We start from the raw sequence: 26538 nt of genomic DNA, 5'->3' as shown, positions 1-26538 counted from the left end.
TTGGCCTTTTGGCTAAGATCAAGTGGAGAAAAAGACCTGTAGGAGAAAAAGAAGACCAGTGCTCACAAGTGGGGCAAGCCTGGCTTGGAGAGTAGGAGTCCTGGACAACTGTGGAGCTGGGGCAGAGGCTTCCCGGAGCCTTATGATTATGACTTTGTCAGTGCTCTAAAATTTCCCTAGAGATTGATTCCCTGGGTGCCCAAAATAGGTCCCTGGCATTCGGGTCCTTTCTGCCCAGCTCACCTTCTCCCAATTTCCTAACAAATTTGAGTCCTTGGAGTGGCTCCAGGGATGTGTTCACAGACCAGAATCCCACATTTCCTCAGGGGCATGCTCATAGGTAGGTCCAGGCCTTGGCACAACAGTCATTTCTAGCCTCTTGAGCTTCTTTTCCTAGGGTGATATAAGAAAAGGCCAGGCAAGAACAAAAATGAGCCAGAGGTGTTGGACAAGAGGCTTGATGTAGTCTCTGAAGCTGCTGTTCTGAATCACAGTCTTGAGGAGGAGGACCAGGGTCACTGGCTGAGCCTGTGGAGGAGGCAACTGCTACTGACTCTAAGTCTGGCAAGATCTTTCCTCCCACCCTGAGCTATGTATGGGTGCCTCTCACACAGGCAGATTTAGATTCTGTGTCACTGTCCTGGAAGAAGGGCCCAAGCCAGAGCAGGGGTCCCGGGCTGAGAGGAGCCTTCAGAGTGAGAGGGCAGCACCTTTGCTGGCCCACCTTTCACGGTAAGCAGTGGCGCTCACCCCTGCCCTTGCTCAAGGGAGTCACCCATTCCTGAGTGAGTCAGGGTCACTCACTCCGTGACAGCTGTGGCTCGCCTTACATGAGCTAAATTGGGAATCGGAATGTCATGCAGATGCCCCTTGTCTCCCCACCTCCACAGTAAAATTAATCTCCTCTCTGGGGAGTAAGGGACAAACGGTGCTACCCACAGAGTGAACAAGAGAGAGTCATTTGGGAAACAAAAGGAGAATTTTACAGGGAGAGAGGGATAGCTAAAACTACGTGAGCCTGGCGAGGGTGCAGAGCAGAAAGTAGAGACAGAGAAGTGTCCGAAGACTGCTATCTGGGACAAGACAGGTTGTTAAAGGGACAGGAGAGATAGCAGAGCTATTTCAAGAGTGAGCCACAGAAGGTAATCCACAGGCCATCTAAGCGAGGAAGGGTCTACAGGCAGTGAGTGAAGCCAGGAGCAGGGCCCAGGCTAGGGCAGGCACGACCACCGAGGGGATGAACTTCACAGTGGGTTTCAAGCCGCTGCTAGGGGATGCACACAGCATGGACAACCTGGAGAAGCAGCTCATCTGCCCCATCTGCCTGGAGATGTTCTCCAAACCAGTGGTGATCCTGCCCTGCCAACACAACCTGTGCCGCAAGTGTGCCAACGACGTCTTCCAGGTGGGCGCCAGGGACGGGGCAGGGCCAGGTAAAGTAATGCAGACCTGTGGGGGACTGATCAGGTCAGAGCTGAGACCCCAGAAGGTGGTGGATAGAGTGCTCTCTGAGGTGGGTGGTGGCTGTTGTGGCTGGAGAGCAGAAGGGCTGGGGTCCAAGCAAATCCCAGAGCAAGCATGAGTCAGCAGCTGCCCTGCAGGCTGGCAGGTACAGCCTGTGCATAGACGGCAGCTGGAGTGCTGGGATCTACCAAGGAAAGGAGACCCTGTGGAAACTGGGAGGGAGGGGATCCTACACTGGGCTTTATAAGAACCTGTGCCAGACTCTGCATTCCAATTTGGAGTTTCAGACTTTGAGAGCATTGTGAAAAATATGGAGAAAAGATTAATGAGATAATGAAACATTAAAAAACAAACAAACAAAACCCAATCCTGTGAGAAAGCTCCATAATGGCAGTAAAACTATTTGTATTTAAGGAAAGTTCAAGGCATCCATTGTGGGTGACAGAGTTAGACATAGTGGGCAGGAGACTGGAAACTCTCCCCAACTTGAGTTCATACCTGTTACCCTCCAGATTGTTCAGTAAAGAGGCCTACTGGTTAAAAGCTATTGAGGTCACTTGACAAGCAGAGAGAAGGCAAAGAAATTTACTTCTCAGAAGTCTAGCCAGTTTTGGTTTATTTGTGGTCATGGGCCAAGCAGAGCTAATCAAATTCACAGATACCATTATAGCCACTGGTTTAGAAATAAAAGCAGCATATATCAGAATGGACTATAAGTGGGCTTTTTTTTTCTTTTCCTGTGCTACTGGGGAGGTTCTAGTAGGCTATGAAATGGAACAGAGGTCAGGGAGAGTGAGGGGCAAAGACACACACACACACACACACACACACACACACACACACACACACACACACACACACACACACACACACACACACACACACACACACACACACACACACACACACACACACACACACACACACACACACACACACACACACACACACACACACACACACTCTCTTACCGATTAAGTAAAAGCCCTGAATATGGCCGGGCACGGTGGCTCACGCCTGTAATCCCAACACTTTGGGAGGCCGAGGCCAGCGGATCATGAGGTCAGGAGTTCAAGACCAGCCTGGCCAATATGGTACAACCCCATCTGGACCAAAAATACAAAAATTAGCCAGGCGTGGTTGCAGGCGCCTGTAGTCCCAGCTTCTCAGGAGGCTGAGGCAGGAGAATCACTCGAACCCGGGAGGTGGAGGTTGCCTTGAGTCGAGATCATGCCACTGCACTCTGACCTGGGCGACAGAGCAAGACTCCGTCTCAAAAAAACAAAAACAAAAACAAACCCTGAATAGACCAGAGCTGGCTGGTTTAGTATGTGTGTCAGTGACATGGAACATCCCAAACAAGTATTCTTCATCTGTGTCAGAAATGATGAGGAAATGTGTTAAACACAAGTGATTTTTAACCTAACCAAGAAAATACTTCTCTTTTAAGTTCCTTGGGGCAGCTTGTTTGGGAAAGGAATGGGCTGGCTAGGTCAGGCCATCCCACGATGTACCCTGTGACCCACCCCTTGTGTGTCTGCTCTGTGCCACCTTCACTGAAGACCAGTACTCTGTGGTCTCTCCTGCCATCTTCCCATTGAGGCCCATTCCCTCTCCTATTTTTTATGTGTCCAAACCTGCCATTACTCAGCTCCAGAGTATCTCAGAGCCAGTAGATTTTCCCTCTCGGGGGGCCTAGACCAAATGCTATGCCTCCTCATCCTGGGCGTGAAGTCCTACATGAGAGGCAATGCTTTGCCCACCATCTTGGTTTTTCCTTGGTCTAAGTAACTCTGAACATCCTTCAGGCTGAGATGCCTAGGAGGGAATGGCGGAAAGATTTTGCCATCCTTTCTCATGAACTTACAGTGAAACATCCTCTCACTGGAACTTGAAATGTGTGAAAGCAAAGAGAAGTTTTGAAAGCTCAGGTGACGTGTCCTGTAGAAAAGTGGTCAGAATGTCCAAGTGCATTCCTGGGTCCCTCTGTCATCTGGCAGAGGAATAGGCCCCATACATGGAGGCTAGAATATGTTTAAGTGACCTGCTTATTTAAGTCAACTCTCTCTATCCAAGCATACTGTTTCAGTTCCAGAAAGCTCTAGAATACTGATCTGGGCTCAGAGAGACCTTGGAATGGCTTGGGGCAAACCCTGTACAGAATATTTGGAGATAACATGATACCCAGGGCTTTGGGATGGCTCTGTGGATCTGGAGTGGTGTATCTTTTGAGGTGGAAAGCACCCCTGGGCCCTCCAAGGAGGAAGAGTGAACAGCTCATCCCTTGCTGCTTATTTGGGAGGGCCTGGTGGGAGGCTGACCCAGTTCTTCAGCTGCACTTATATCTGTATATCTCAATATATCTCAGTAGATCTCCCTCTGAAAGATGAGCATATTTAGTTTTTTCGCACATTGCCTCCACATTTTGACAACTGTAGGCATAATCAGATTGTCTGTTTTCTAAGTATGGGGCAAGAATAGGACTTTTGGAAAAAATAGGACTTTTCCTCTATCTTCAAACCACTTAGGAAGAATACCCTTAGAGCGTTGCCTAGAAAGTTAACGGTTATCAAAGTGATACCAGTATATAATTTAGAATTTGTAACATGTAAACATACTGTTTTCAAGCAGTATAGGAGTTCATATCATGAAGAGCAAATCTGCTATTCACCTCAGACCCTCAGCTGTCTTCACCAGACGGAAGTAACTATTACCAACTTTCTTGGGAATACTTCCAGAAAATTTCCACAAATCAGCACGTTTGCACGTATATGTGTTCTCAGGTGAGACCCATCGCCCCCCACCTGCCTTTGTTCACTTACTCGCTGTGGGTGATTGTTCCATATCCACCATTCAGATTTATGTCTTCGTTTTTAAATAGCTGTGTAGTTTTCATTGTTATGACTGGACCACAGTCTATTTAAATAATCTATCCTCTAAAACATTTAGATGGTTTCCCGTGTTTTGTTGTCCTAAAAACTGCTGTGATGGACAACAAACAAGAGTTTTTGGGAATTGCAATTTTATAAGACCAAGTTAACTAGACAGCCAGGAAGCAAAATTTGAAAACAATTTATTTAAAAATACTGGCTACATGAGGTGGCTCACGCCTGTAATCCCAACACTTTGGGAGGCTGAGACAGGAGGATCACTTGAGCCCAGGAATTCGAGACCAGCCTGGGCAACATAGTGAGACCTCATCTCTACAAAAAAGAAAATACTGTTAGTTGAACAGTATTAAGGGGTTGGGAGGAAATCATCCATAATCTTACCTCCCCAACACAGTTATTTTTATTTTTGCATATCACTTTTTTTTTTTTTTTGAGATGGTGTCATATTATGTTACCCAGGCTGATCTTGAACTCCTGGGCTCAAGTTATCTTCCTGCCTCAGCCTCTGGAGTGCACACCACCAAGCCCAGCAATTTTTGCATATTACATTCAAGCCCATGTCCGCAAACATTTTTACATAGTGGCCATCTGAATATAATTCTTTTTAGAGCTGTAACAACTCTTTCTCTCTGAATTGAAACAGAATGAAACACCAAGACACCACATTAACCCCCTCTAATTTCTTCCTCCTTCTTTCCCCACACTTGCACCCACTCAGCTACCAAGAACTTCCACTAAAGGAAAGCTGTTGGTGTGGGAATTTGACACAAACATCTTCCCATGTGTTTCTGTATTTGTAAATTCTATTCACTCCTAAACGGCTTTAAAGCAAGCCTTCACTTTATTTTTATACCTGCCTCCACTTCACTGTGGGCACTTGTTTTTGAGCCTGCAACCTGTTGTAATTTAACAGACGACCAAAAGGCCTTGTAAGAAGGTTGTTCTGGAACAGCTTTTCTGGAGGAGGTCTGTCTACAGAGGGACTTGCAGAGGGGGGATTGTCAAGAAAGGAGCCTCCTTCTCTAACAAGGGGCAGTCTGAGAGAGATGACTTTTGTTTTGCGCCACCCAAATTCCATTTCTTTATCCTTTAGTTGTTAGGACCAGGTGTCGTCAGGTACAGGCCTGCCAGAGAAGATCCTACCCAGCCTGCCTCCTCAACCACTTCTACCCATTCTGAAGGCACCAGGACTTCTTCAGTCCAACTTTGGGCAGGTCTCCCTGATGCAAAATTGGTTCACTAAAATTTTGTGAATTGCATTAAATTTGTAGCAGGGTTAGGGCTCTTACTTCTGTAGGGAAGATCTTGATTTAGTGAGAACGAAAACCTAGCCTGAGGCTTAGCACTCCTGGATTCTCCTCTGACGAGTTTCTTTGTTAATTTGCCACACAGTGCATATCAGGCTATTTCACCACTTCAAGCCTGTTTACATCACTATAAATGAAAAGGGTGTTTTCTTTCTTTCTTTATTTTTGAGACAGGGTCTCATTCTATCGCCCAGGTTAAGTGCAGTGGCGTGATAATGGCTCACTGCAGCCTTGACTTCTCAGGCTCTAGCCATCCCTCCCACCTCAGCCTCCTGAGGAGCTGGGACCACAGGCGTGCACCACTATGCCTGGCCAATTTTTTTGTAATTTTTTGTAGAGACAAGGGTCTCTCTCTGTTACCCAGGTTGTTCTCCAACTCCTGGACTCAAGGGATCCTCCCACCTCAGCCTCCCAAAGTGCCAGGATTGCAGGCATGAGCCACTGTTCCTGACCGAAAAGGGTGTTTTAAACTGATTTTTTTTTTTTTTTTCCCCAGAGACAGGGTCTCACTCTGTCACCCAGGCTGGAGTGCAGTGGCACAATCATAGTCCACTGTAACCTTGAACTCCTGGGCTCAAACAGTCCTCCTGCCTCAGCATCTTGAGTAGCTAGGATTACAGGCATGCACCACCACACCCAGCTAATTAAAAAAAAATGTTTTTGTAGAGACAAAGTCTTACTATGTTGCCCAGGCTGGTCTCAAACTCCTGGCCTCAAGCGATCCTCTCAGTTCAGCCTCCAAAAGCTCTGGGGTTATAGGCGTGAGCCACTGCACCTGGCCTTAAACTGACCTTTAACATCTCTTGCAATTCTAACAATTTGGTTTCACAAAGTCGAAAAATATTTTTGTGGATTTCCATTTTTTGAGGGCTTTCCATTCTGTGACCAGTGTCCTAATTTGGCCCACTCTTCTGCTTATCACTCCTCCCTTCAAGCAGTAGGGCTTGGTTTACCAGCCCCTTGGGCCAAGCTCTTCCCTAGTTTCTGCCGCCCATTTCTGCTAGCCCTCCGTTTACAGTCCCTCTTATACCTGCAGCTCACCTTTTACCAAAACCTGGATTCTTCTCAGGCTCTTCGGCTTTTCTCCAAATGTCTGGTCTTCTGCCCACTGTTTTCCCAAGGTTTTTCCAGCGTATTCTGAGTGTCTGGCTCACAGAACTTGCATGGTCCATCATTCATCATTGGCCAGGCCTTCAGGTTGAGGGAAATAGCCTCCAAAAAGCCCCATTGCATCCAGAGCCTGTATCCCAAATGAGCACCTCTCTGGATAGCCAGGGAAGAGGGAAAACATTCTGACATAAGTATGGATTTGCTAGACCAGCTGCATTTACAGAGCATCTTTCTAGATGGCATTTCTATTAGATGCTATGCAACATTACAAAGGAAATAGAAGGCACCATAAAGCCTAAAAGAGAGAGAGCTCATGGCATATATTCCACACAACAGCCTTGAACATAGCCTAGAATTAAATTCCATTTATTTGTTCCATTCCATCTTATCCTTCACAGTGGAGAAAGAACAGTCATTTCATACCCTGTGGTTCTGTGTGGTCATTTCTTTTTAAGGTCTAGATTAGGATTGTTAACAGTCCTCTGTGTTTGTGCAGTGCCTTATAATTTACAGAATACATTCACAAACATGATTCCATTTGAGTTAGATCGAATGGATGTTATCTCCGTTTTACAGAAGAGAACACAGGAAACAGGTCACAGTCACACAAACAAAGGAACAGACTAAGGACATAAATCTAGGTGTTCTGTTATGTTTCCTAGAGTGATGGAATTTCCTCTACACATCACATCATTGGCACATGAAATTTTACTTTATGGGGCTGGCTTCCTTGCATAAATGTAAGATTTAAGGAAAGAACAAGACATTTATGTGTATAATAGAACCAATCAGTTATCTCTTAGTCTTGAAATGGAAAGATAAACAGAAGCAGAAGATAGGATTTTTCTAACTGGATATTAGTCAGCTGAAAGATCTTTAGCCTAATGTAGAGACTGTCAGCTATGAAGATGTATTAAAGAAGTTGTCATGTATCCCTTAGAGTATAAAATCCTTATTTGTGATGAGAAAATTGAGGGACTTATAATCAGAGTAGGGAGTAATTTTTTTGTGTGTGCCGTGGACTGATTTGTCAGTGTGTGAAACCTGTGGATCCTTTCTAATAACAATATTTTTAAATGCATGCAGTATAATACATATGGTTATGAAGGAAACTGATGGCATTAGAATACAGCATGTATGCTCAATGGGAGTGATATTGCTCTCAAGGGGAAAAAATGAATTCTTGGAAGGGGGCTCTTGTTGTCCAGGCTGGAGTGCAATGGCGTGCTCTCAGCTCACCACAACCTCTGCCTCCCAGGTTCAAGCAATTCTCCTGCCTCAGCCTCCCAAGTCGCTGGGATTACAGACACGTGCCACCACACTTGGCTAATTTTGTATTTTTAGTAGAGACAGGGTTTCTCCATGTTGGTCAGGCTGGTCTCCAAACTCCCGACCTCAGGTGATCTGCCTGCCTCGGCCTCCCAGAGTGCTGGGATTACAGGCGTGAGCCACCGCACATGGCCACATTTTACTCTTTTTATGTGTAAAGGATAGATAAGCATGTGGTACATAAACAGATACATCTATGATGTTAATATTTAATGAGGGGAATGGGAACTATTGGGGGAAATGTCTAAAAAGGATCCTGAGCAGTGGCACACACCTACAGTCTCAGGTACTAAGGAGGCTGAAGCAGGAGGATCGCTTGAGCCTAGGAGTTTGAGGCCAGCCTGAGCAACATAGTGAGACACTATCTCTCTCTCTCTTTTTTTTTTTTTTGAGACAGAGTCTCGCTCAGTAGCCCAGGCTGGAGTGCGGTGGCTTGATTTCGGCTCACTGCAACCTCCACCTCCCAGGTTCAAGTGATTCTCATGCCTCAGCTTCCCGAGTAGCTGGGATTACAGGTACAAGCTACCATGCCCGGCTAATTTTTGTATTTTTAGTAGAGACAGGCTGGTCTCAAACTCCTGACCTCAAGTGATCCGCCCACTTCGGCCTTCCAAATTTCTAGAATTACAGGTGTGAGCCACCGTGCTATCTTTTTAAGAGACACTATCTCTTAAAAAAATTTTTTTTAATTAAAAAGGTTCCCAGAGGGGACAATAATGAAGAAAGCTTTGGAAACACTGGAATATAATCACCAAAAATATTTAAAGCACATTTGATGGAGTAATACATGTGCTTCTTAACTAACTCATTAAAGAATGAGGTCTAGCAGTGAGTCTGAACTGCTGTAATTTAGAAGTAGTGATAAGCAGCCGGGCCCAGTGGCTCACGCCTGTAATCCCAGCACTATGGGAGGGAGAGGCGGGCAGATCACGAGGTCAGGAGATGGAGACCATCCTGGCTAACACGGTGAAACCCCGTATCTACTAAAAATACAAAAAATTAGCCAGGTGTGGTGGCGCGCGCCTAGCTGAGGCAAGAGAATTGCTTGAACCCAGGAGGTGGAAGTTGCAGTGAGCCAAGATTGTGCCACTGCATTCTAGCCTGGGTGACAGAGCAAGACTCTGTCTAAAAATAAATAAATAAATAAAGAAGTAATGATAAGCATACATTATTTTTTGAAATTTTAGCAACAACTGTAATGCGATATGAAAACAGCTGTGATTTCCGTTGGTGACAAAGTCACGGGCTGCTAAAACTGCTGTGGTTTTGTGCTGCTTCCCCTATATTGTGCTCCATTAAATGCTTCTGTTAAAAACCAGAGATGTTACCTATAAGGGGCAACAATTTGACCCATATAGCCAGTATAGAAGACTTTCTCAAAGTAGCCACTCAACATTTACAAAAGGTTTGGAACACAAGTCAGACAAATTTTGGTAGGGAAAGTCAGGAAATGGTTAGCAAATTTCATTCTTATTTCACCTTCCTGATTTTTGCCATAGCTGTGTACCACCTGTACTATAATTTAATAGTTCTATTTTAAAACACTCACTTTTAGGCTGGGCGCACTGGCTCACACTTATAATCCCCAGAACTTTGGGAGGCCAAGGTAGGTAGATCACTTGAGTTCAGGAGTTTGAGACCACCCTGGCCAACATGGTGAAACCCTGTCTCTACTAAAATATAAAGAAATTAGCCGGGCATGGTGGTGAATGCCTATAGTCCCAGCTACTCGGGAGGCTGAGGCTGGAGAATCACTTGAGCCCGGGAAAGCAGAGGTTGCAGTGAACCGAGATCGTGCCACTGCATTCTAGCCTGGGCTACAGGAGTGAAACCCTGTCTCAAAACAAAAACAAACAAACAAAAAATGACTTTTAAACCTTAAATATTTACTTTATCCTTATTCTATACAATGAAATCCATGAAAAATTGTCAGTTTTGTGGACTGTTTTTTTCCTAAAATGCATTAGAATTAACACATAAAAAATCTTGAACATCCATCCCCATACCACCTCCAATCTTCATGCTTGTCATCAGTATTATACCATATTTTGGGAAACACAATGAGGGCCTCTAAGCAATATGAGCCAGAGGCCCTGGAAAGTCTGAAGGATAAACTTTACTATTTTATTACAAGTCAAATGTAGTCTTAATGCCAAAAAGCACATGTATGTAAATATTAGCCAGAAAGACTAGCAAAGGAAGTGGGGTTAGGATTTGGCTGGGGGGTAGCATTGCTGAAGCAATCACAGAAGGGAAGGGCTGCCCTGGAGGTTAAGAGGAAAGCCAGCCAGGCCCGACAGAGATCTGGCAGGAGGAATTGGACTTGTGAATCAGGAGGGGACTCTGGGACTGGGGGATGAAAGGCTACACGCAAAATACGGGACTGTGGTGTCGGCAGCAGGGAGCGGCACAAGCCCTGAGCAAGACGGTAGGAAAGCAGAGGTGCAGCCTCTCCCCACCGCCCTGCACCCTGAGCTCACACACTCCCGATTTCTCTCTCCCAAGAAAGGAACTCTTCAAAGGACTTGGGTTGGACTGCCTGAGTACTGATGCCTCTTAGCCTTCTGGGCTCCAGAATAAATGCAATGACTAACCAATGACATGAGCTGCTAAAGAAATTGCTTTGGCAGATGGGAGGGTGTTGAAGAGGTAGTGTTAGTGTGCCTCCCTCAGGTCAAGTCCTGAAGTCAGTTCTGGCTGTGGGGAGTTTGAAGGAAGACATTGGCCAAGATAGCCCAAGTCCTGATTACTTTTTTCTTTCTAAAAATTGTAAGCCTGGCATGGGGGCTCACCCCTGAAATTCCAGCACTTTGGGAGGCTGAGGTAGGAGGATCGCTTGAGGTCAGGAGTTTGACATCAGCCTGGGCAACTAGCAAGACCCTATCTCTGCAGAAACTTTTTTTAAAAATTAGCTGGGCATGGTGGCACACCTGCAGTCCCAGCTACTCGGGAGGCTGAGGTGAGAGGATCCCTCGATCCCAGGAAGTTGAGACGACAGAGAGAGAGATCTTGTCTCCAAAATTTTTTTTTAATTTTTGTAAAATGCACATAACGTGAAATGTACCATCTTAACCTTTTAAATGTACAGTTCAGTGGCATTACATACATTTACATTGTTGTGAAACTGTCACCACTATCCATCTCCAGAACTTTATCACCACCCCAAACTGAAACCCCACACCCCTTAAACAATACCTCCCTACTCCCCCTCCTTCCAGCAACTGGCAACCACTATCCATCCTATGCCAGGTACCTCATTTAAGAGGAATCATACAATATTTGTCCTTTTGTGTCTGGCTTATTTTGCTTAGCATAATGTCTTCAAGGTTTATCCATGTTACAGACTGCAGACCTGGTTACTTTTAGCTGATAATTTCTATTGCAATCTATGTGACTTTTATCAGCATCATCCATTCTCCTGTCAAATGTGGATTTTTTTTCTGTGTTGATATTTACTTGATTTCTTTCCTTAATTCTGCCAGCTCTCTTTTTTTCTCCAGTTTTGATCACTTATATCTCTTTGTATTTGTTTTTTCTTTTAAAATGGTATATCGAAATGGCATTGATTCTTGGAGTATCTGTCCCTTGTTTGTCAAGCTTCTTTTTTCTTTTCTTTTTATATTATCTGGTTTGCATCTTTTGTTGGATTCTGTCTGCTTATCACTCCCCTTTTATCAGGGTACTTTTATCTGGAGCTGAAGGTGAATTCCTGACTCAACCCACTGTGTTTATCTTGGCTTTCTTTCACTGTCCTCTTAAATATAAGCTGCCTGGTTGGATGTTGTCATTGGTTTTGCAATCTCTCTTTAGTTCTGTGCCTTCTTTGGTGAATAGAAGGGTATGACCTGAATTAATAGGTAGTTGAGTGTCTCAATTTGGTTGTGTTGTCTTGGAATATTTTTCACGCAGAATCTGGTGACTTATCTACCATAGAGGCCCACACAGGTCCATGGGAGGAGGCCTCCCCTGAGATTTGAGCTATTTCCTCTCCATTTCACAGACAAACAGGTCATTCTGGTTGAAAGCAGGGCCCTTATAGAGCTCCATGGCACACAGGGTTTTAATTTGATGAGTCATCTTTTGTTGATCTTTGCTTAAATAGCTTTAGTCCACAGTTGCATCATTGATTTTCAGGCTGTAGTTTCTTTCCTCTGTGAAGGTTTGAGGTTTGTTCCTTCATTACCCTTTTACTTTTTTTACTTAAAAAACAAAAACAAAAACAAAAAACGGCCAGGTGTGGTGGCTCACACCTGTAATCCCAGCACTTTGGGAGGCCAAGGCAGGCGGATCACCTGAGATCAGGAGTTCAAGACCAGCCTGGCCAACATGGGGAAACCCCGTCTCTACTAAAAATGCAAAAAATTAGCCGGGCATGGTGGCACGTGCCTGTACTCCCAACTACTCAGGAGGCTGAGGCAGGAGAATCGCTTGAACCCAGGAGGTGGAGGTGGCAGTGAGCCAAGATCCTGCCACTGCACTTGAGCCTGACGACAGAGTGAGACTCTGTCTCAAAAACAACAACAACAACAACAGGAAAAAAACTGCCTCTGCCTGAGACTCAGAGAAACGAATATTAGCTCTAAGGGTTTTTTGTTTGTTTGTTTTGTTTTTGAGACAGGTCTCACTCTGTCACCCACGCTGTAGTGCAGTGGCATGATCACAGCTCACTGCAGCCTTGACTTCCTGGCTCAAGTGATCCTCCCACCTCAGCCTCCCAAATACCTAGGACTAAAGGCATGAGCCACCTTACTTTTTCTTCTTTTTGTAGAGACAGGATTTCACTGTACTGCCCAGGCTGGTCTTGATCTCCTGCACTCAAGCCATCCTGCTGCCTTGACCTCCCAAAGTGTTGGGATTACAGGCATGAGCCACCGTGCACAGCCTGGCCTAAGTTTTATTGTGCCTGACAATGGAACACAATGATTATTAGGACAGGCTCTGGAGTCAGAGTGCCTAAGTTCCAGTACTGGCTTTGCCACCTATTAGCTCATGACCGTGTACAATTTATTTAATTTCACTGGTACACAATTTCCTCATCCTTGAAATGGGGCTAAGAGTATTACCTACTTCAGGGCCAGGCACGGTGGCTCACGCCTGTAATCCCAGCACTTTGGGAGGCTGAGGTGGGCGGATCACGAGGTCAGGAGATTGAGACCATCTGGCCAACATGGTGAAACCCTGTCTCTACTAAAATACAAAAAAATTAGCGGGACATAGTGGCAGGCGCCTGTAGTCCCAGCTACTCGGGAGGCTGAGGCAGGGGAATTGCTTGAACCTGGGAGATGGAGGTTGCAGTGAGCTGAGATTGCACCACTGCACTCCGGCCTGGGAGACAGAGCAAGACTCCATCTCAAAAAAAAAAAAAAAAAAGTATTACCTACTTCAGGGTTGATATGAGGATTAAGTGAATTAATACAAATGAAAGACTTAGAGCAAACCCTGGCTCGTAGATGTTAGCCATTATTATTCTATTTCTTGTAGTCTAAGTTAGGGGTGATTGTTCGCCTCCTCGACCATCTTTTTTGTTTGTTTTTTGAGACAGAGTCCTGCTCTGTTGCCCAGGCTGGAGTGCAATGGCACAATCTTGGCTCATTGCAACCTCCACCTCCTGGGTTCGACTCCAGGGTTCGAGTGATTCTCCTGCCTCAGCCTCCCGAGTAGCTGGGATCCTCAACCATCTTTACAAGAAGTTCTTGAGGAATAAATACAACAATGTCTGGAAAACCCATGACACGATGCTTGACACATAATAAGCCCTCAAAACATTTTTTTTTTTTTTTGAGACAGAGTTTCACTCTTGTCTCCCAGGCTGGAGTGCAATGGTATGATCTTGGTGCACTGCAGCCTCCACCTCCCAGGTTCAAGCAATTCTCTTGCCTCAGCCTCCCAAGTATCTGGGATAACAGGCACCTGCCACCGCACCCAGCTAATTTTTGTATTTTTAGTAGAGATGGGATTTCACCATGTTGGCCAGGCTGGTCTCGAACTCTTGACCTCATGATCCACCCACCTTGGCCTCCCAGAATGCTGGGATTACGGGCATGAGCCAGCGCGCCTGGCCTTAAAACATTTGTTGAATGTTAAGTAATGAGTATCCCTGCCTTTGTGGCTCAGGAAGAGGAAGGGTGCAGTGAGGGATGAAGGCTGGGGAGAGCGGCTGCCCAAGAGTTTGTCTTTGCTGTGGGATATAGGTCCCCTTTCCTCCCATTCAAATATCTCTATATTTTTGTCATCAGCAACTCAAAGATAAGAAAGACAGGAGACTGCAGCCTTAGAGTTCTCCCAACACCTCTTTCCTCACTTGGGTTCTAAATATTGAAAAGTAATTGTATTAAGCAAACAAAAGGCAAGTGATTCTACACTTTAACACATTCCCTAAACTAAACTCAACAATATTCATACATTTCTGGCTACTGAGAAGGCAGATGTACAAACATGCCTTGAATTATCTCAAACTAATCTGCCCCAGGTTTATGATGGGCTAAAGGTTAACATGATTCTCAAGAAATCCCAAGAAAGATGTGGTATTTATGGCACACACCAGTTACTCTCCCCAAGATAAGCTGCTCACTTCACAGTGGGTCCATGTTTCCTGCCTTGCCTACAGCCCTTGCTACCAAAGGATCAAACAAGACCCTTGACTTGGCTGCACTTTGTGCATGATGGGGTGTTGCTGCACACACGCAAGGGGCCTTCCAAACTGTCTTCTGGTTTGTGTATGGTGTAAGGGTTTGGAGAATTTCATGCATCCCAGTTGTAGGAAGTGCATCTCACTATGCTAGCTCATAGGTGACCACTGTCTCCATTACTCTCTAGGAATGCATAATCTTCCAGCCAGTTAGGATTAGGTTCTGTTATAAGTGGCAGAAACCCCAAAATAACAGTGGCTTAAAGAGGGTAAAAATTTGCTTTATTCTCAAGAGAAAGTATGGGTGGACAATGCAGGACTGCCTCATCAGAGACCTCCTTTCATCTCGTTACCATTCTCAACATGTGGCTGCCACTTCATGGCTCAAGATGGCTGCTTCAACTTGAGCCATCCCGTCTTCTTTCCAGCCAGCAGGCAGGAGAAAAGGGGAGGAGCAGGGCATGCCACTCCCATGAAAGACGGTTTGTGCAATTTCCTACAAATTACACAAAACATTTGCATCTACATCCCAGAGCACAGCCAATTGGCCACACCCAGCTGAAAGGGAGGCTTAGATTCATGGGGTTTTTTGTTTGTTTTTTTGAGATGGAGTCTCCCTCTGTTGCCCAGGCTGGAGTGCAGTGGTACTATCTCAGCTCACTGCAGCCTCTGTCTCCTGGTTTCAAGCAATTCTCCTGCCTCAACCTCCTGAGTGGCTGGGACTACAGGTGTGCGCCACCGTGCCCAGCTAATTTTTTTATTTTTAGTAGAGATGAGTTATTGCTATGTTGCCCAGGCTGGTCTCAAACTCCTGAGCTCAAGTGATCTGCCCACCTCAGCCTCCCAAAGTGCTGGGATTACAGGCATGAGCCACCACACCCAGCCCTTTATACCATGTGTCTTGTTAAAACTCAGGGCACTTATTATTAAAGAAGAAAAGGTGGTGAACGTCAGGGTACAATAAGCGGTGTCTGCCGGTCTTTCATGTCTGCATCTCCCCACACATAGACTCTTTTCTCTGTAGACCAGCCTTCTCTGTTCAGAGTTTCTGACCCCTTACACTTTCCAGGGTGGCCATGATTTCAGCTCTTAGCCCAATTCCACAGGTCTATTCAATTTCTAAGCAGCACATGGCGTAGCCAGCTAAGTCCTTGAGTCTCAAGTCCAAATTCTTAGGAGAGAATATTTGATTGGTTCTGCTTGGGTCAGGTGATCACCTCCTTAGCTCTGAATCAATCATCTGTGGCAGGGATCTCCCTTCTAGGATAGGATGGAGCAACTTCTCTAGGCAAGAGATGTAAGCTGGAGGAAGTGATGGGTGTCTGTTAAGTCCTCCTTCTGAGCCTACCCCTATCACAACACCCATCCTGCTGGATGCAGTTGTCAGGTGCTTGTCCTTAGGACAGGATGCATTTTCTTTGTATCTTTAACTCAGAGTCTAGCAACTACCTGGCACACTATAAATGAATAATCTGATTTTATCCTCAGCTTTACAGAGGTTGAATATCTGCCTAAATTTATATAGTTAAGAGGTTGGGCATGGTGGCTCACGCCTATAATCCCAGCAATTTGGGAGGCCGAGGTGGGAGGGTCACTTGAGGTCAGGAGTTTAAGACCAGCCTGGGCAACATAGTGATACTTCATCTCTACTAAAAATAAAAAAAATTATCTGGGCATGGTGGCACACACCTGTAGTCCCAGCTACTCAGAAGGCTGAGATGGGAGGATTGCTTGAGCCCAGGAGGTCGAGGCCGCAGTGAGCTGTGATCCCACCACTGCACTCTAGCCTGGGCATCAGAGAAAGAACCTGTCTCAAAAAAAAAAAAAAGGCCGGTGGGAGGGCATCAGAGACAGCACAAGAACCCAGGACTCCTGACTTCCAGTTCCTGGAGCAATTTTCTAGAATAACCTGGCTAGTTACAGTTTGTGAACCCCATTGTTGAGCACTTGTGTCTGCTTGTACCTCTACCCAGGACTGCAGAGAATCTCCCCCAGCTGTGGCCCAAGAGGGCCCCAGACTGGAAGACATTGGTCGCACCACTCAGAGTTCATTTCCTGCCTCGGCCTTATTACCAAGGCCAATGTCTCCCCAAGGCTCCAAGCTGGACCCCTTTGGAGAGATCCCACCCTGACTACGCCTTGACCAAAGCTGGGCTCTGGATGCAGGGGCACTCTAGGAGGTGGGCTGAGTAATGAGGCAAAGGTGGGAAGCAGGGTCTCCATGGCCGTCCACCGTGCGCTGCTCTCAGAGGTGGATCCAGCCACAGAGAAGAGCTGACATCTTCCCCTCTATCAAGTTCCTACTCCCTAGCCCCCAAGCCCTTTCCCCCTGCCTCCTCCGAGTCCCTTCATGCCTCCCCGTGCCTGTTCTCTCAAGCCGTCTGTCCCTGCAGGCCTCGAATCCTCTGTGGCAGTCCCGGGGCTCCACCACTGTGTCTTCAGGAGGCCGTTTCCGCTGCCCATCGTGCAGGCATGAGGTTGTCCTGGACAGACATGGTGTCTACGGCCTGCAGCGAAACCTGCTAGTGGAGAACATTATCGACATTTACAAGCAGGAGTCGTCCAGGTGAGCCGCCAGAGTCTCTTGCCTCTCTAATGTCAGGGCTTGGGACACAGCCAAGGAACCCATCAGAGCCAAAAGGGAGAGACTGAAACGGTCAACCTGCCTGTCCTGTTTAGAGACAATAGGACTGGATCCGGAGAGGGACTTGCCTCAGGCCTCCCAGAGAGGGCAGTCTGATTCCCTAGCCAGTACTTCACTCCTATCCTCTCCTCCTGGGAGAGGCTGGCAGTCCACCAGCAAGATCCTCGCCAACCCTCCAAGACTTCCTGTCCTGTGGGACTTCCCTGCTCCCTGTAATACAGACTATTCTCGGATCCAGGCCTCCTCTATCTCTTAGCTCCTTCTGTTCCCCAAATTCAGAGCTCTGTGGAAGTACTCACCAGTTCAGCCACAGCACTAGCTGCAGGGGTGGAGAAGGTGGTGGCGGTTGGTGGAGGCTGAAGAGAAGGTATTCCTAGGACCCTTCATGCTTAAGGTCCACCTCCCCCTGCCCACTCCTCCCTAGGCCACTGCACTCCAAGGCTGAGCAGCACCTCATGTGCGAGGAGCATGAAGAGGAGAAGATCAATATCTACTGCCTGAGCTGTGAGGTGCCCACCTGCTCTCTCTGCAAGGTCTTTGGTGCCCACAAGGACTGTGAGGTGGCTCCACTGCCCACCATTTACAAACGCCAGAAGGTATCAAACAGGGGAGGGAGTAGATGTGTGAGAGATGCAGGCTTAAGACAAGGTCTCAATGTTAGCCTCTTACTCCACTTATCTTTTGTTTACTTATTTCTTTATTTATTTAGAAACAGGATCTCACTCTGTTGCCCAGGCTGGAGTGCAGTGGCACAAACACAACTTACTGCAGCCTTGATCTCCCGAGCTCAAGTGATCCTCCCATCTTAGCCTCCCCGAACACTAAGATTATAGATGTGAGCCACCACACTCAGCTCTATCTATCTATCATCTATCTATCTATCTATCTATCTATCTATCTATCTATCTATCTATCTATTTTGAGATGCATTCTTGCTCTGTCGCCCAGGCTGGAGTGCGGTGGTGCAGTCTTGGCTCACAGCAACCTCAGCCTCCCGGGTTCAAGCCGTTCTTATGCCTCAGCCTTCCAAGTACCTGGGATTACAGGCATGTGCCAACACACCCAGCTTTTATGTATTTTTTTTTTTTTTTTGACCCTGGCCTCATGTGATCCGCCCACCTTGGCCTTCCAGAATGCTGGAATTACAGGTGTGAGCCACTGCACCCAGCTCCATTTATTTATTTTTTAAGAGATATGGGGATCTCTGTCGCCCAGGCTGGAATGCACTGGTATGATTGTGATTCACTGCAGCAGCCTTGAACTCCTGGGCTCAAATGATCCCTACCACCTCAATCTCCCAAGTAGCTGGAACTACAGGCACGTGCCACCATGACCAGCTAATTTTTAAATTTTATTTATTTATTTATTTATTTTTTTGAGACAGAGTTTTGCTCTTGTTGCCCAGGTTGGAGTGCAATGGCGCGATCTCGGCTCACTGTAACCTCTGCCTCGCAGGTTCAAGTGATTCTCCTGCCTCAGCCTCCAGAGTAGCTGGGATTATAGGCGCCTACCACCATGTCCAGCTAATTTTTTGTATTTTTAGTAGAGACGGGGCTTCACCATGTTGGCCAGGCTGATCTGGAACTCCTGACCTCAGGTGATCCACCCACCTTGGCCTCCCAAATGCTGGGATTACAGGCGTGAGCCCCTGCACCCAAACCTAATTTTTTATTTTTATATAGAGACAGGGTCTCAGGCAGGGCACAGTGGCTCAGACTTGTAATCCTTTGGGAGGATACTACTACTAATACTTTAGAAGATCGAGGCAGGGGGATTTTTTGAGTCCAGAAGTTTGAGACCAGCCTGAGCTGTGTAACATAGTGAGACCCTTGTCTCTACAAAAAATTAGCTGGGCATGGTGGCATGCCTATAGTCCCAGCTACTCGGGAGGCTAAGGTGGGAGGATCACTTGAGCCCGGGAGGTTGAGGCTGCAGTGAGCCATGATTGCACCACGGCACTCCAGCCTGGGTGATAGAGTGAGACCTTGTCTCAAAAACAAACATAAAATATTAAAAAGAGACAAGAGCTCACTGTGTTGCCCAGGCTTGTTTTGAATTCCTGGGCTCAAGCCATCCTCCTGCCTCTGTTAAAGGAAAGAGGTCTTGACACAGACCCCAAGACAGGGTTATTGGATCTCGTGCAAGAAAGAATTCAGGGCTAGTCCATAGACTAAAGTGAAAGCAAGTTTATTAGGAAAGTAAAGGAATAAGACAATGGCCACTCCATAGACAGAGAAGCCCCAGGGCTGCTGGTTGCTCGTTTTTTTATTTTAGATGGAGTTTCGCTCTTGTCACCCAGGCTGGAATGCAATGGCGCGATCTCAGCTCACTACAACCTCCGCCTCCCAGATTCAAGCAATTCTCCTGCCACAGCCTCCCAAGTAGCTGGGATTACAGGCACCCGCCACCATGCCTGGCTAATTTTTGTATTTTTAATAGAGACAGGGTTTCACCATGTTGGCCAGGCTGGTCTCAAACTCCTGAACTCAGGTGATCCACCCTCCTTGGCCTCCCAAAGTGCTGGGATTATAGGCGTGAGCTACCGGGTCCAGCCTGGTTGCCCATTTTTGTGGTTATTTCTTGATGATATGCTAAACAAGAGGTAGATTATTCATGCCTTCCCTTTTTAGAACATATACGGTCACTTCCTGACATTGCCATGGCATTAGTAAACTGTCATGGAGCTAATGGGAGTGTAGCAGTGAGGACCACCAGAGGGCACTCTCATTGGCATCTTGGTTTTGGTGGGTTTTGGCCGGCTTCCTTACTGTAACCTGTTTTATCAGCAAGGTCTGTATGACCTGTATCTTGTGCCGACCTCCTATCTCATCCTATGACTTAGAACGCCTTAACCATCTGGGAATGCAGCCCAGTAGGTCTCAGCCTCATTTTACCCAGCCCCTATTCAAGATGGAGTTGCTCTGGTTCAAACACCCCTGACACCTCAGCCTCCCAAAGCATTACTCCACTTAGTTTTAAAGTCAAGAGGCCGGGCGCGGTGGTCACACCTGTAATCATAGCACTTTAAGAGGCCGAGGCAGGCAGATCACCTGTGAGTTACAGGAGTTACAGGAGTTAGAGACCAGCCTGACCAATATGATGAAACCCTGTCTCTACTAAAAATACAAAAACTAGCCAGGCGTGGTGGCATGTGCCTGTAATCCCAGCTACTTGGGAGGCTGAGACAGGAGAATTGCTTGAACCCGGGAGGCAGAGGTTGCAGTGAGCTGAGATCGCGCTATTGCATTCCAGCCTGGGCAACAAGAGCAAAACTCCGTCCAAAAGTAAATAAATAGGCCAGGTGCAGTGGCTCACGCCTGTAATCCCAGTACTTTGGGAGGCCAAAGTGGGTGGATCACGAGGTCAGGAGATCGGGACCATCCTGCCTAACACGGTGAAACCCCGTCTCTACTAAAAATACAAAAAAATTAGCCGGGCGTGGTGGCAGGCACCTGTAGTCCCAGCTACTTGGGAGGCTGAGGCAGATTTTTTACCTGGGAGGCAAAGCTTGCAGTGAGCCGAGATCGCGCCACTGCACTCCAGCCTGGGCGACAGAGCGGGACACCGTCTAAAAATAATAATAATAATAAATAAAATAAAATAAATAAATAAAAATAAAATCAAGCAGATTAAGCCAGGCGTGGTGGCTCATGCCTGTAATCCCAGCACTTTGGGAGGCCAAGGTGAATGCATCACCTAAGGTCAGGAGTTCCAGACCAGCCTGGCCAACATGGTGAAACCCTTTCTCTACTAAAAATACAAAATTAGCTGGGCATGGTGGCGGGCATCTGTAATCCCAGCTACTCGGGAGGCTGAGGCAGGAGAATCACTTGAACTCCAGAGGCAGAGGTTACAGTGAGCTGCCATTGCACTCCAGCCTGGGCAAAAAGAGTGAAACTCTGTCTCGAAAATAAAATAAAATAAAAGTCAAGCAGATTGGGGTGAAAGTCCTAGCTCTGTGCTTGACTTGGTATGTGACTTAGGTATGTTACTGGACCTTTGTGGCCCTCACTTTCCTCGTGTAAAATAAGGGTGAAAATGCCTACTTGTGAAAGTAGCTATAAGGATAAAATTCAATAATGGATGAAAGCAGAGACTTCAGTATGGTGGGTGAGATACTTGCAGGGTCCTCTCACTATCACACAACTAGATTCTGTGTAAAACAGAATTTTCAAATTATATTGCTTGGTACATAGAAGCAAAGGAAATCAGTGGGGGTGGGGAGGGGCCAAGAGAAAAGGCGGAGCTGAAAGCAGAACCCTGAGTGGCAAGCACAGAAAAGGCAGCACTTCGCAGAGGACCAGTGCTGGCAATGTCACTGAGCTAGAGAGACCAGACTATTCCTCCAAACCCCTAAAAGGAGGGGTACCTGCAGCTAAGATTCCAGAGACCCGGCTGGGCGCAGTGGCTCACTGCGTGTAATCTCAACACTTTGGGAGGCCGAGGCGGGCGGATCACTAGGTCAGGAGTTCGAGACCTGGCCAACATGGTGAAATCCCGTCTCTACTAAAGATACAAAAAATTAGCCAGACGTGGTTGCAGGCCCTGTAATCCCAGCTACTCGGGAGGCTGAGGCAGGAGAATCGCTTGAACTCGGGAGGCGGAGGTTGCAGTGAGCTGAGATCACATCATTGCACTCCAGCCTGGGCGACGGGGCGAGACTCATCTAAAAAAAAGTTTCCGGAGACCGTAGGTTAAACTAGGATCCTAGGAGCTAAAGCAGTAAATTGTGCCACCTGGCTTTCAACAGAGGCAAATGCAAATACTGCCTAGAGGAAAATATGCACAATTTAGCCCTGTAGGTATTCCCTAGATTAATTAATATCAACAAAATATTAGATCACAATTGAAGGTGCACAGAGAAACGTAATCCATGAGTGAAGTCAGCAGAAAGAAAAATTACAGATTTAGGACCCCCCACAAAAGGAACTGAGATATTGGAATTATTAAATAATTGGAAGTCACTATAAATCAAATGCTTTTTAAAAAAAGATGAAAAATTTTAAAAACCAAACAATAACAGAATATCAAAAACCAACCATGTAGCTGGGTGTGGTGGCTCACGCCAGTAATCCCGACACTTTGGGAGGCTGAGGTGGGAGGATCACTTGAGTCCAGGAGTTGGAGACCAACCTGGGGAAATGTTGAAACCCCGTCTACAAAAAAATACAAAAAATTAGCCGGACGTGGTGGCATGCGCCTGTAGTCCCAGCTGCCTGGGAGGCTGAGGTGGGAGGATCACCTGAGCCTGGAAGGTCGAGGCTGCAGTGAGCTGAGATTGAGCCACTGCACTCCAGCCTGGGCAACAGAGTGAGACCTTGTCTCAAATATATGTGTGTGTGTGTATATATGTATATATATATATACATGTATATATGTGTAGATATATACGTATATATATATATACACACGTATATATATATACACATATATATATATATGACATTCAACAGATGGCTGGGCATGGTGGATGGAACCTGTAAACCCAGTGACTAGGGAGGCTGAGGCAGGAAGACAAGGCCTGGAGTTTGAGACCAGCCTGGGCGACAGAGCAAGACCTCCGTCTCTAAAAAAATATTTTTGAGATGGAGGTCTTGCTCTGTCACCCAGGCTGGAGTGCAGTGTTGTGATCTTGGCTCACTGCAAGCTCCACCTCCTGGGTTCACGCCATTCTCCTGCCTCAGCCTCCCGAGTAGCTGGGACTACAGGCACCCACCACCACGCCCGGCTAATTTTTTGTATTTTTAGTAGAGACAGGGTTTCACTGTGTTAGCCAGGATGGTCTCGATCTCCTGACCTCGTGATCTGCCTGCTTCCGCCTCCCAAAGTACTGGGATTACAGGCGTGAGCCACCGCGCCCGGACTAAAAAATTTTTTTGTTTTAATTAGTTGGGAGTGGTGGCATGTACCTGTAATCCCAGCTACTAGGGAGGCTGAAGCAGGAGGATCACCTGAGTGCAGGAGTTTGAGGATCCAGTGAACAATGATCATACCACTGCACTCCAGCCTGAGTGACAGAGTGAGACTGTCTCTTAAAAAAAAAAAAATTGGCCCGGTGCGGTGGCTTATGCCTGTAATCCCAGCACTTTGGGAGGCTGAGGCAGGCGGATCACAAGGTCGAGACCATCCTGGCTAACACGGTGAAACCCCATCTCTACTAAAAATACAAAAAATTAGCCGGGCGTGGTGGCAGGCGCCTGTAGTCCCAGCTACTGGGGGAATGGCGTGAACCCAGGAGGCAGAGCTTGCAGTGAGCCGAGATCACGCCACTGCACTCCAGCGTGGGTGACAGAGCAAGACTCCATCTCAAAAAAAATTTTTTTAAAAATCAATGAATGAATTAAATGATAGATTTGTCTGAAAACAGAACTAGTGACCAGTATGAGAGGACTGAAAGAAAAATAGAATGTGCAGTTCTGGGAGATGAGAAGGCTGAGAGTGAGAAGGTCTAACAGGTCTAATCAGATTCCCAGAATGAGAGGATAAAGAGAATAGAGAAGAGGCAATATTAGGCAAATGGATAATCATGAAGACTTTCTCAGAATTGATGCAAGAAATGAATCTACAGATAAAGCATCTAGCCCAGTGTCTGGTATCTGGTGGATGTTTGGAGACTGTCTGTTCCTTCCCCACTTAGTGGTGGAGGGCTTCTCTCCACCTCCTTCCAGAATCACTAGAATGTGCTTCCATACCTCTTGATGGTTCAAGCCTTCTAGATTGCTGTAGATGCCCTTATGCGGGGTGAGGTGGAGGGGCCAGCCCTGTCGTAGGCAACCCTGGCTGGGGTGAGGGGTGTAGCTCTAGGCCAGGTCCCAGCTCTAAGTGCTGACCTGTGTGTGTATCAGAGTGAGCTCAGCGATGGCATCGCGATGCTGGTGGCAGGCAATGACCGTGTGCAAGCAGTGATCACGCAGATGGAGGAGGTGTGCCAGACCATCGAGGTGAGCCTGGGCTGGAGGGAGGGAGGAACAGCAACTGGCTGGCCTGCGGACCCCGGGCTCCCAAGAGAACTGCTCCTCTCTGACCTCTGGCCAAACTGGTCTGAAAGTTTCTGGGGTCCTGGGAGTGGTGGGAGGTGCTTTTGCCAGGCCGCTGGGTGTGCATTCCATCTTTGCCACAAAACTGTAATCCAGTTATTTAACTTCTCTGTGCTTTGGTTTTGTTTAACCTCGTAAAACAGTGATGATGATAATGATACACCAGCTACCTCATGGATTCTTTTTGAGAATTAAATGGAATAACGCAAATAAAAACCAGGGCTAGGGATATAGACAGCACTCAGTGAAGCTACTTTAAAGCATTGTTTTTATTATGGAAAAGATCTGGGCTGGATTCTGGCTCAGCCACTAACTCACAGTGTCACAGTATTGGTTCTCTGTGAGTACCCTGTGCTTTCCCAGCCACTGGGTCTCAGCCACGCCTTCCCTCATCCTTGCTTCCCATCTTTTAGGACAATAGCCGGAGGCAGAAGCAGTTGTTAAACCAGAGGTTTGAGAGCCTGTGCGCAGTGCTGGAGGAGCGCAAGGGTGAGCTGCTGCAGGCGCTGGCCCGGGAGCAAGAGGAGAAGCTGCAGCGCGTCCGCGGCCTCATCCGTCAGTATGGCGACCACCTGGAGGCCTCCTCTAAGCTGGTGGAGACTGCCATCCAGTCCATGGAAGAGCCACAAATGGCGCTCTACCTCCAGGTGGGCCTTAGGGGAGGGTGGCAGTGCTTGCACAGTGGCTGGAGTCGGGGCCTTGGTACCTGGAGACCCGGGTTCAAGTCTTGTCTCTTGCACCTGCTTGCCCCTACAACCTTGGGCAAGTCACCCCCTCTGAGTTCGTTTTCTACTTAATGAATTGGGATGTGCCTTCCCACCTACCCCGCAGGACTGTGGTGAGAATCAGAAATGGGACTTTGCCCAGGTTGGCCCAGTACTTACTCTCACCCTCCTTTTCTTATCTGCAGCAGGCCAAGGAGCTGATCAATAAGTGAGTAGGCACAGCGGGAAGGGAAAGGAGGGGGCTGCACTGCTCCACTGGCTGGGGTGGGGCTTGAGAGTGCTGGGGCATTGCCAGCTGAGTCCGTGTGGCCACTGCAGGGTCGGGGCCATGTCGAAGGTGGAGCTGGCAGGGCGGCCGGAGCCAGGCTATGAGAGCATGGAACAATTCACCGTGAGCGTGGAGCACGTGGCCGAAATGCTGCGGACCATCGACTTCCAGCCAGGTGAGGGAGGTGGCCGAGGGCCGCTGAGACTGGGGTTCGGACCCTCTGTGTGGGGGGTGCGGCGGGCACGATGGCCGGAAAGGCAGGGACTCCACCTCAGCAGGCCTTCCTTGGGCTCAGGCGCTTCCGGGGAGGAAGAGGAGGTGGCCCCGGACGGAGACGAGGGCAGCGCGGGGCAGGAGGAAGAGCGGCCGGATGGGCCTTAAGGTGAGAGCGGCCTGAGGGGCTTTGGGTGGGGCCCGGCTGGTGTGCTCGCGTCCCCTCCCCCAGTGATTGTCCTCCTTGCGGGTAGCGTGGAGCCCCCACTCCTCGATGCAACCCAACCCCAGAGCCACAAAGGCGCGCCCCCTAGGGCGGAAAAGTACAGTTTCCTCCTCACCCGCTGTTCCTCCGGGGTGCTGGGAGGGCAGGCAAGGCAGGCTGAGTAGAGGAGAAACCCACGTGGCGGGGGACGGAGTGAGTGGGGCTGGAGCTGCCTCGCGCCTTCGCAGCACCCGCCCACCGAGCCTTCTTTCCCGGGCACAGGCCTGCGCCGACCCGACCCTGCTCGAGAGCCCGCGCTGGAGTCGGGGAGGATCTGCGCAGAGACCGCGGCATCACCCAAATCGGCGCCGGCCCCGGGAGGATCTCAATAAAGAACTCGAGCGTCCCAGACCCGTATCTCCTTTCGTTGCCCAATCCCGCAGCCTCGGCTTCGGAGGCGACCCGCCCACCATCCTGCCCTTCCCAGAACCTGAGACCGTCTGGGGGGCGGAAGCCAAATGAACCCCTATTGGGCACCTCTGTGATGCCAGGAGCGAACTGGTGAGCCCAGTGCCCTGGGAAGAGGGTCGAGGGCGGGGCGGTGGTGCCGGGACCTCTGAGGTCCTGGGGATTTGGGGACCCCTGGGGTCCACAGGCACCTGGCTGACTTGGCTGAAAGTCGCTCTCTAGGATCCCCCCACAGCATTATGTTCCCCT

The 26538-nt window shown here is 47.9% G+C and overlaps 1 protein-coding gene across 8 annotated transcripts; it reads left to right on the top strand.

Moving 5' to 3' along the window:
- Positions 1-52: 52 nt before the first annotated feature.
- TRIM54 (tripartite motif containing 54) lies at positions 53-26238 on the top strand. Of its 8 annotated transcripts, none has more exons than XM_054545284.1 (10): positions 53-1405; positions 17123-17295; positions 17798-17969; positions 18083-18208; positions 24219-24314; positions 24824-25057; positions 25324-25343; positions 25454-25578; positions 25699-25785; positions 26104-26238. In XM_054545284.1, the coding sequence occupies exons 1-9, from the start codon at positions 1238-1240 to the stop codon at positions 25782-25784; spliced, it is 1200 nt and encodes a 399-aa protein (XP_054401259.1). In that variant the 5' UTR covers positions 53-1237; the 3' UTR covers position 25785; positions 26104-26238.
- Positions 26239-26538: the final 300 nt, after the last annotated feature.

This window comes from Pongo abelii, chromosome 12, assembly GCF_028885655.2.
Source record: "Pongo abelii isolate AG06213 chromosome 12, NHGRI_mPonAbe1-v2.0_pri, whole genome shotgun sequence".
NCBI classification, from domain to species: domain Eukaryota; kingdom Metazoa; phylum Chordata; class Mammalia; order Primates; family Hominidae; genus Pongo; species Pongo abelii.
This window is presented reverse-complemented; position numbering and strand designations above follow the sequence as displayed.

Coding starts and splice junctions, on each gene's coding strand:
- TRIM54 (XM_024241867.2), top strand. CDS start 1,238: ATGAACTTCACAGTGGGTTTCAAGCCGCTGCTAGGGGATGCACACAGC. Junction 18,209..24,218: donor CGAACACTAAGATTATAGAT/GTGAGCCACCAC, acceptor TGTGTGTATCAG/AGTGAGCTCAGCGATGGCAT. Junction 25,579..25,698: donor GACCATCGACTTCCAGCCAG/GTGAGGGAGGTG, acceptor CCTTGGGCTCAG/GCGCTTCCGGGGAGGAAGAG.